General features: G+C 39.8%; 1 protein-coding gene across 1 annotated transcript; it reads right to left on the reverse strand.

The window, feature by feature from the left end:
- Nucleotides 1–285: 285 nt before the first annotated feature.
- LOC131239507 (norbelladine 4'-O-methyltransferase 2-like) lies at nucleotides 286–10764 on the reverse strand. The gene is made up of 5 exons (XM_058237240.1): nucleotides 10684–10764; nucleotides 10517–10596; nucleotides 6930–7074; nucleotides 6708–6839; nucleotides 286–1010 (listed from the first exon to the last, which is right to left on the reverse strand). The coding sequence occupies exons 1-5, from the start codon at nucleotides 10738–10740 to the stop codon at nucleotides 717–719; spliced, it is 708 nt and encodes a 235-aa protein (XP_058093223.1). The 5' UTR covers nucleotides 10741–10764; the 3' UTR covers nucleotides 286–716.
- Nucleotides 10765–11509: the final 745 nt, after the last annotated feature.

Here is an 11509-nt window from a genome sequence, read left to right on the forward strand (position 1 = left end):
AAAGCTTGTATTGGATAAGCCTCACGATTTAGAGTCCCCCAATTTGAAAGATCTACATGCTTCCTCAACAACTTTAAATAATTGACCCATTAGACATATTGAACACATGAAGATTATCATCATGAGCTTATAGATATTATTGCAAAAAAAAAAAAAAAAAAAACATTTGCACAATTCAAGTAAAATAAAACCACAAGAGAAAATAATTAAACCAAAACTTAAAACCCGAAGAAAAGCAGAAGACAAGATGTATAAAGATTTACCAAGTTAGACAATATGCTTACATTTATGAGGCAATAACATAGAGCTTTTATTATTATTATTAAAACAAGATAAAACAAAAGTACAAGGCTTCACACCAAAAGAAAGATGATTAGAATTTCACTCTCTCTTCACGTGTTTTCTTATATAGGCAACACACTTCATACAAAAACAAAACCTACAAGCCTAACAAGAGAAGAGAGACCAACAAGAGAAGAGGGGAGATGGTGTCAAACCAGATCGGCCCGACCGAGTTCAAGTCCGAGTCCACTTGGACGGGTCCAATCATCGATCCATGCTGGAGATTGCTAGTGAATCAAGATGGCCGAGATGGCTTCGGACTTTACACTACTAACAAAACAAGCATTATTTAGAGTAGAGATCATACTTATTAAAATCAGCGGTCTACGCTGTTAATTTAGATGGTCCTCAATAGAGAAAAGCCTGATCAACGGTTAATAAAGACGCCTACACAGGGTGATACCATCACCAATGCAGATTTGTGAAATCTCTACTCTAGGATCAGTAGCCAAGAACTTGCTGAATTTCACCAAGCAGTCCCTCATTATCCTGAGGCCTTCAGGCAAGCTAGAACCATGAGGATCCGCTACGGTCCCGAACCAAAGTGTATTATCGTAGCCGATGAGCCCACCAACCTTAACAAGCTTCATCAAACGTTCATGGTATTGGCTGTAGTTCTCCTTGTCGCCGTCCACGAATACGAAATCGAATGATCCGTCTTCCTTTCCCTGGAAAAATGGGAAAGATTTATTTCACTGTATATTACTGGGCCATCCCAATTGGTGGGACCACAATGCCTTGTTTGATCCTAGCTGTTTGACCAATGAGCACTTTAATGGCTTTTTTTAATCTGAATCGATAGATAAAAGACATGGATTGGATGTACAGGATTATCTGATTAATGTCATTTTCTCAATCATGGGACATCCACTGTAGGGCCCATCAGGTGAGAGGTTTATAATAAATGAAATGAACCAGAATAGTAATTGGACATGTTTGTAGACCGTCAAGAGCCATGACATGCACGCATTTGGATGAATGAGCCTAAATGCCAAGGGGTCGTTTGGATGCACTAAGTACTTTAGTTGAAAAGGGATTACAGGTAATCATCTTTTTTTTTTTTTTCCTTGGGTTAGCTTGTTAGTACACACCCATGCCAGTATACACACTCCATGTTACAGGTAATCTGACTAGAGGGATGGTTTGTATGTATGTATTTGCCTATATAGACTTCTTAGACTATACATATTACAATTTTTAGTTGTAATATAAAACCCAATAAAAAGTCATGTTTCGGTTACAGGTAAAGTCTTTACGGCTAGAAACGCATTATATATGTTAGAATGTAAAGGTTAATATACACTCATGATATGTGGGGCCCACCGTAATGTATATGGTACATCCAATCTATCCATCATGTACTTCCCTCGATGCTTTATTGTGGCCTAAAAACCCAGCTTGTCTATTATCAAATGGACCATGTACATGAGGGAAGGATGGGACGTCCACCATTAAAAACTTTTAAATTGCATTTGGGGTCCACCTTGACATGTGGAAGCCATCCAATTTGTCTAGTGTGTGTATGTTTTAAGGCTCTCCTAGGACTCTTATAAAAATCGAGTATTTCTTATGTGATTTGCAAATTTTGAAAGGTTCACTGCCCAAGCTCCATATTATGAGTACCTACTTTATTTATTGTAAACACTTTACACAGGCTATCCAAACACACAATACAGTTATGGTAAATAAATCACCACTCAAAAGCCATACGGAATAGCATGTAAACAAATTACACCTGAAACTTTTTTAATGTATAACATGTTTACAACCAAAAAAATCATTGGCATCCAAACGACCCCTTATTGATTTCCATCAGATGGACAGTTAAAATGAAAATTAATTAGTGAACGCTTCAAATTCAGCTAACAAATGACCACTAATTGGAGGTTAGAATCGTGCAACTAGGGCCCCTCCAAAGCATGGCCCACAAACAGCTTGATTGATAGTTTATGTTTCCTACTTGTACAGCTTCGATTTGCATCATATGTATGATCGTGGGGTGGGGTTGATAGAATGCAGGGTTCCTATCATTACGGCCTCATTCCATCATTGGGTGGTATGCGTGTCAGAGATCCGGACCATTCATCATTGTGAACAAGCCATGTATAAAAAAAATCAGGATAGTACACTTGTTAAGTGGGCCGCACATGTATATTGAATTTGGACCTATGGGTGGTTTTTATACTCGTCTATTTTCTCATACAAGTCCCATCTATCTGATCAGCAGGCTACCATCCTTTTTATTTTTGTCCAGGGCACATAGTCCGGATTTCTGACATGCCTTATCTAACAGTGGGAATATGCAGGACCCCATACTCTATCCAACCCTGCAATTAGGGCTCTAAGGAATCGGGTTAGGTCCTACAGTAATCCTTGCAGCCCTTTGATGCAGGGATGAATGTGGTGATGAGGTTGATCACCATCTTTCTCAAGGATAACTACTCTGAATCCACATAATTTCTTTGGACTCCTCACAGAGACTTCTCGAGTCGACGAGGAAAGAAAGCAAGAAAAATATAACTAAATTCTAATAAATTCGTAATTTGATTGGTGAATGAAAATAACGAATTCACAACCATTTAAATAGGGATACCAAGCAATGAGAGAGAAATCCGAAGTAAACCATAACTAAAACTCCTAGAATTCGCAACTTACTATTTATAGATGGTCGTGGTTAGAGTTGGGCATTTCATACCCGAACCAATGGATTCGGCCCGATCAGACCCGATCCGACCCGATTCGAACATAATCGATGGTCAGGATCGGGTAACGTAATCTAGATCCGAATTATTTTCGAGTCGAATCATTATCCCTTGTCGCTTGACAAATTTTCAACTTTTGACTTACTTTTCACGTGTCATTCAGCTAGATTAGTGTGTGTGTGTGTGTGTGTATATATATATATATATATATATATATATATATATATATATATATATATATATATATATCTTTTTACTTTTACTGCCTAGGCTTTATGATTCGATGCCAAAAAATCCCGCCCAATGTATACTTGAGCCCGTCCCTATCTCTCTATCTCTCTCCATCTTTCTATATTTGTGATTCTCTCTCCATATCTGCGTCTCTATTTCTGTTGAAGAAGAAGGCGAGAAGAAGGTTTTGGAGCTTGGATTTATCTGCTGGAGAGAGATATATTGAGAAATGATTTATACTTGTGTTCGGAAGAGAGAGAGAGAGGGAAAGAGAAAGAGAGTCGCAGGTGTACGAAGCGGATGGACTCAGGTAACGTTAGCAAGTTTTGTGGGTCTGATCACGAGGTATGTGTTATATCCAAACCGTCCATCCAGTTGGCGAGCTCATTTTAAGGCTTTAGACAAAAAATAAGACAGATCTAACCATCAACTGGACCACACTGCAAAAACTAGAGGGAGATTGAACGTCTACCATTGAAACCCCTTTTAGGGTCACAAAAGTTTTTAATCAATATGAAATTTGTTTTTCCTCTTCAATCATGTACTTGTGACCTTATGAAATATGTTTTTTCAGGTACTTGTGACCTTATGAACAGGCTGGATGTAAAATAAACGTTATGGTGGGCCTTACAAATTTTTTAACAGTGAAAATCATTATCTCCGCTGCTATTTATGGTGTGGTCCAGATGATCTTTGGATATGATTCATTTTTTGGATAATGCTCTAAAATGATCTCTAAAAATAGATGAACGGTGTAGATATAGTAAATATGTCACTGTGGGGCCATGTAATGTGGATCTCCTTTGAACCATTCGTGCAATTCGGAGCTCGAGGAGCGTCAGTGCTCGTCTTCGCACGACACGTACCTAGATCAGCTATATAGTTGGTGCTAGCTGCACTTGGAGGGAGACGGATCGGCTACTCCCCCTGATGGTTGGTGCTCTATGGGCCCCACCATGATGTACGTGTTTCATCCATTCCGTTCATCCATTTTTAAAGATCATTTTAGGGCTTGATTAAAAAAAATATAGGGATATAAATCTTAGGTGGGCCACACCACATCAAAACAATAATGAATGGATATTCACCAATAAAATCCTTCGAAGGCCCACTGTACTGTTTATTTGAAATCCAATCGGTTGATTTGGTTATAAAGACCCAGATGAAGGGAAACAATAAATATAAGCTTGATCCAAAACTTTTATTGCCCCCAAAATGTTTTTAATGGTCAAAATTCATTCAACACTGTATCCTGTAATGTGGTCCACTTAAGATTGAGATATACTTTTTTTTTTTTCATATTATAAAATGATATATAAAAATAGATGGACGGCATGGATGACACACATACATCATGGTGGGCCGCACAGAACACAGACCACTAGCCACTTGGGAGTTACGAAGCTTCTTTAAGAAGCTATCTGTCTGTGTGGTGTAAAGCTTCTTCAAGAAGCTAACTGTCCATTTTTTTTTCATAATGAGTAAATTATGTGGCGCCCATCTTGAACTTTTTTTGGTTTATCCACACCGTCTATCAGTCTTTTATCCGAACCTTACTCAATCCGATCCGACTCGATTTTCCTGACCGAGTTGGACTCGGATCGATTCAGGCCACCAGGAGTTCGGATCTGTTCGAGTTAAATGACCTAGATCCGGTCCCGAATCGGATCGAGTTCGGGTCAGGACCTACAAATTTCGAACCTGGTCGAGTTGGACCAAATCCGATCCGAATCGGTCCGATGCCCAGCTCTAGTCGTGGTGTCTATTAGTGCGTAAGGTTTTCGGCAAAAAATAGTGTCATTTGGCTTCACCAAGTTGTTTTCTTAATTATGCTAAGCTCTTTTCACGTTGGGTGCAACTTCTAAAGCCCAATGGATGAAGAGTTATAATCAAACTAAAACTTATTATGGTAAAAATGAAATTAAAATAGGGAAACGACCGTCGATTCTGGGGTATTTCGCAAATCCAGCTTACGCAACCTGGCGGGTTGGTTGGCAAAAATAGCTCGTTCTACTCCCAAAATCATATATTTTGCGCTTGATAACTCATTTCAGATTGTGAGATACGCCCGATCTAAGGTATGACGGTCTGGATCACTTATGTCGTCAACGGGGCTTTTTTTGATCCATCTTGGCCATGAAACTATCTGCGACCCGCTCTACATCACCCTTTTGTTGATAGAGCATTTAGTTTTTTCATTTGATACTTGATACACTGTCCATGATGAGATTGGCCCATGCTTTGCAGAAGCCAAACTTTAAGTAGCACAGTCTGTAAGAAATTTCATGGAATCTTGTCAAATGCCTTTTAAAAAACAAGAAAATAAGGGAATTTAATGAAAGTATTAAATCACAAACACAAGTGCCAATCTGACTTGTGCATGGTGTGAAAATGGGCTTTCTAAGAGCCTAACTGACCCGACTTTAGGCCGTTTCATTACATGGACCCAACCCAAACTTGACTAGACCTTATTTTTAACTAGGTCCAAAAGGTGAGAAGGGACCTGAACTGGATCCAATTTCTTAATGGGTCTAATAAATGGGACCCAGACCCATTAAAATCGGGACCGGTCCATTGAGTACTAGCAGGTCCAGGTACCCATCAACAGCCCTACCTGTAATGGGTCTATATCATTAGGAGTGTCGATGGACCGGACTGCCCGGCCTGACTCTGGTATCCCTTAGGGTAGACCACGGCTTGAAATGTAGGCCCAAGGTTCAGGTCGGGCCTAGGCTAATGATGAATGGCCTGGCCTGGCCTGACCGATTGGCTCAGTCCAATAATCAAGTGGTCACTGTTATTCAGGATGATGTATGAATCGAAGACACTTATGAGGGTCCCATATGATTTTCACCTGTAGTTTAAATGTGCCTTTTGATCAAGGGTCACATTTCCATAATCAAACTATTTATATGATGGGACTCGTCGCAAATGGAAGAGATGCATAAAACAATTTCTTAAACTATCACAAACCTCTGTTCCCAGCACCATTTTACTCACAGAGATCGCCCTAGTGCAGCCCAATCCAGTAGGGCCAGGGCCAGGGCCAAGGCCAAAGCTTTCTAGTATGATTAGGGTCAAGGTCAGGCAAGGGTCGACCCCACCCCAGCCCTAGCTTGGCTCATTGCCACCCCTGGTACTCTTGAGTTCTACTCTTAGGGCTGGGTGAGGGCATTTTCAATCCCAATGGGACCTGACCTAATGAATGGCATAGATCAATCACAAGTGTGCCATCCCACAGTGGGAATATCCGGCCCCACCTTTTAGGTGTGAGGTGAGGTCCACATTCTATATATAATAAAAACCCACATCAACCCAATGCGAATGGGCCATGCACAATACTCATAACTTTGTATCAAACATCAATGCTGACATCCTACGGTTCAGATCATTTATCATGTTAATCAAACGAACCATGCAATACTGGCATACCTCTTGTAACATTTTATCGAGAGGAGGGAGCCCTTCTGACTCAATAAAATCGATCTTTTTCTCAACACCAGCCTTCTGAATGAATGGCAATCCTATCTCAAAGCTTTTTCTATCAACATCAATGGCAGTAATCTAACAAGAGTAAGAGAATTTAATACCATCAAATATCCAAAATTCAAGAAAGAAGAAAAATGAAGAAAATATATTACACAAGTATTCTACCTTTCCATCTTCCGGCAAGGCGAGTGCAGTGCAAAGTAGTGAATAGCCCGTAAACACGCTGATCTCCATAGTCCTCTTCGCATTCATGAGCTTTAGCAATAGACAAAGGAGCTGGCCCTCCTCAGGAGGGGTGCTCATTACTCCCCTGTTGCACTAAATTTAAGTTAATAATCCAAGAACATGTATCTACTTTGGACATTAGCAATTGATCTAGGTCGGATCCTTACTCTTGCTCGGGTGGTAGACTCTTAGGAGTTTCAACACCCGATCTAGGGTTCGAGTATCCATAGGTGGTGAAATTCCACCACGGCGTGAGTGTGTGGGGGTGTGTGTGCATGTGTTAAAAAAAAAATTGATCTAGGTCATTTTTTAGTGATCCAAAACCGTTTATATGATGGGCCACATGATGAATGGATCAGATTTGGACCATGCTAAAATGGACCCAACCTAACTCCAACCTGGTTAAAGTCAGGTAGTCTAGTTAATTTATTAAAAATATTATAATTAAACATGTATTAATTATTCTAGTAAGAGAATGAGTAAGGCTATCAATAGGCTGGGTTTCGCCTAGGTCAAGGTCATCAAAGCTAATTAAGCCCAAGCTCGGCAATGTCCATGATGGGCCAAAATCGACAAGCCTCAGATGTCGTATAAGTTAATAAGCCGCTTAATCTGAGCCTGACCCTAGCCTAAATCCGGATATTAATGGTTACTAATAAGTTGTCTAATCTAAATTAAAAAGAAGAAGTGAAACCTTTGAATATATTCTAGGGAACCATAAATGCATGGGCAGGTTGGGTTGGACTCGGGTTGAGTGATCGGTCTTTATATGTAACCTAACTCCAGTCCAACTAATAAATGGGCTTTGCTTTTAGGCCCGAGCCTAACCCTTGGACCACATATGCCAGCTCAAGTCTAACCCAAAGTAGGCTAAGCCTAGGAGCCCGACCCATTGACCGCCTTAGAAATGAGGCTTGCTAGGCCATATACATTTAAGAGAGACCATTTACATCACGCGTATATGTGTGTGTGTGTGTACACACACACACACACACACTATCTATATATATATATATATTGAGGTGTGTGTGGGTAAGAGTGCGTGTGTAAAAAAAAAAAAAAAAAAAAAACCTCATTTTGGAAACTTTAGGACCTTAACCTAAACCAGAGCCATTGACAACCCTAAAAATTAAGAAGCTTGGCTAAATCCAATTGTCAATACTAAATCAATCTTAAGTTGTTATGGAAACAAGCATTTTGTCTGAAGAGTATACCTTTTATTGATGGTGTGAGACTAGTTTATTGAAGATAACTTGTAATTTTTTTAAAAAAATTTCTCAAGTTTATCTAAGATAAAATTAGACCATGTTTTCATAGAGTTCTCACTTGTAAGTTTTAGACCCGACCGAAACTCACCCATGAGATCAATGGGTTGGGTCTCGTATTGGAGAACCCACCCATTAAATAAAGTGGTCATACCTAACCTAGATCCAGCCCAAACTTTAATGGGTTAGTTATGTGGTCAAATTCAAGCTGACCTATTTGCACTCTTATAATTCCCTTAGATTAGTATTTCAAACTTTGAAAGCTGGACGACTGAGGAACGTATTCAAAGGAAAGAAGTTATTCCCATCTGAGAGTTCTTTTGGTATTTGGTATTTGGTATCCTTATAGCATCATGAAGGGATCACCTGAAAGCCATGGTTTGATAACTTCTCCATAGGCCAATCTTCACCGTAAACATGCCACTCGTGCATGATACATACACCATGCAAACTGTAGGCCCTATCATGAAGATCGAGTGGCACAAAAATGTGCCAGTTTTCTCATCAGGTGGGCCACACCACTGGAATAAATGGTCAATTGATGATCTAACACTGATTCAGGTGTTTTGCCCACCTAATGATTTCCGAGGCATGTGATCGATGAATATGGGGCCTATCGTTGAATGGTACAGATTTCCTGCACAAGTGGGCATGTTCCAGGACAGATGGTATGGCATGAGAAGTTACCACACAGGCAGTTGTAGGTGATTATTACCCATTGACACATGAAAGAGAATGATGTGGGATACTCTTGTGCATCTAGCTAGATTCACGCACGGACTGATCCAAGTGTTCTAACATGGTACACATGGATGAGATCTGTCCCACTGTTTATCATCTGGCTCAAAAAGTAAGGCAGACGACCCACTTGTCTGATGGGCCACACACACAATATTCATTGTATAATTACACATATACACTTACTAATCTTTCAATTGCAGATCTGCATTAACATCACACTTACTTTTATACATGTGAGTAAACAAATTAGTGTATCTCTGCTATATATAACATTGATCAGGCAATTAGTTTTCCTAAATGGGGAAGTTTGACTATTTTAAAAACATAAAAGACATTTTAATTATAGTTAAAAGATATTTTAGAAACTTGAAAATGTAGTTAATATCTGTTCAATAAATTAAATTTCACCTGCAAAATCTATGTCTTATATTTTACCACCTTACTAAATTATTCTCTCGTCAAGCTCTAGAGATTATTCTCTCTTCAATTTCTCTTTTTCTCTCTCTACCTAGTTGGTTCAATGATCAAAATAATACCCTTTCAGTGAAACCCTAGTTTTTTTTTTTTACACACGCGCATACACACACTCATGCCTAGTGGGATTTCACCACCTATGGACACTCGAACCCCTGACCGGGTGTTGAAACTCCTAAGAGTCGACCACCGGGGCAAGAGTAAGGATCCAAGTGAAACCCTAGTTTGTTTATTTGTAATGGCTCTTCTCTCTAACCGTCGACTCGATGCTCTTTCTCAGCCGCTTCCATCTAGTGGTGTGCTACGAATTCGAAGGTCTTACATGCAACTAGTTGTAGATGAAAAAATATGGAACTAGTTGGATGTGAGCTTATCATGGCGTATGAATGACATCCAATGCATCCAATAAGATTGTCCCATCATGAAAATAAGATGGCCGCCCAGAAAAGCTAATCGAATCGTCACATGGGCCACATGTTAGAAAATAATGCACAACCGCTCAGAGTAGCCCACTTGATGGTTGGATCGGTGTGATTTTCGACATCTCATTTTCATTATCGCGAAACCATGTTAAGGCCTCCTGTTGTGCTACATTGTGATGAAGATTTGGACATTGTAGCTCACCTGATGGACAGATCGGATCAAACACACGTGCTACATCATAACACTTGAGTGCGATTGGGGACAGCTCACACATGTGCATGGAATTAGCAAACCTCACCAAGCAAACACTGATTTTTAGACTATATGGTCCATTCAGTATTGAAAATATGAAATTGATGGTTTAGATCCTATCAAATTTTGCCATGTGTGAATGGAAAATATAGTCTCTACAGAGGCATGGAATCCGCTCTCTAATTATAATTATAATATAAATATAAGTGTAAGAGTGTATTTCTCCCTTTTCATGCAGGGTCAGCCAGATTTTCAAGATAAGGAGTGGACTTCATGGAGCCCACGTGATGAACGGCTCTGATCTTTCAAACACATGTGAAATGCCGATTATTCTAGATGCATGAGTCATCAAAGATATATAGATGTTCTTGCCATGCATGTTTCAAAGTAACGTCTCGAAGTGCTTTGAGCTGTTCATGCTCTCTTGGATAAACGCTCGTTTCCAAGATATACTGTAGAAAATACAAAACATAAACTCTCATCAAATGAAATATAATGAAATGACTCCAAAATTTAAATGAAATGAAAATGGGGAATACCTGACGAAGGGCATCGCTTTGGAGGAGGTTCTTGTTTACAAAAATAGGGGCAGCCATGGTATTAGCAATCTCTCTCTCTCTCTCTCTCTCTCTCTCTCTCTCTCTCCATATATAGACATTTCATGGAACCTCTTACCTACCAATGGCTTTCATCAGACAATCCTAACCATCCATGGTTGAAGAAGCAAATAGATTCTGGATTTTAGATTCTGGATTTAGGGCTGCTAAGAGATCGGATTTAAGGTTTCGGGTCGGGTCCTAGAGATCTAAAACCCAAGCTGATCGGGCCAAATTTTCTTGGTAGCGATCTCAAATTTTTTAGCATTCAGATCCAGATCCGATCCAGTTCAGGTAGCCTTTGAGTCTTTGTACTTGTTTCGAGTCGGGTCCGCTTCGACCGAGGGCATTTACATGGTCAAGCCCACCTAATAGATGGATTAGATTATATACGTGCCACTTTCACAGATGTACGGTGTAAAATGACTCTCTTACATGACTCGTGGCTAGAAAACCCTCATTGTATGATGCTCGGTTGATCTGTGACTGTGGGGCCTACCGTGATTTATGTGTTTTATATCCATGCCGTCCATTCGTTTTTTACAGATCATTTTAAGGCATGCTTTCAATAATGAATAATATCCAAATCTCAGGTGGACCACACTACAGGAAACAATGGTGATTGAATGCCCACCATTAAAAACTTCTTGGGGGCACAAAAGTTTTGGATCGAGCTGCTATTTGTGTTTTCCCTTCATGAAGGTCCTTATAGGTTGGATGGATAATAAACATTATGATGGGCCTTAGAAAGCTTTTAATGGTGGGCGTT

Source organism: Magnolia sinica, chromosome 3, assembly GCF_029962835.1.
Source record: "Magnolia sinica isolate HGM2019 chromosome 3, MsV1, whole genome shotgun sequence".
Taxonomy (NCBI): Eukaryota; Viridiplantae; Streptophyta; class Magnoliopsida; order Magnoliales; family Magnoliaceae; genus Magnolia; species Magnolia sinica.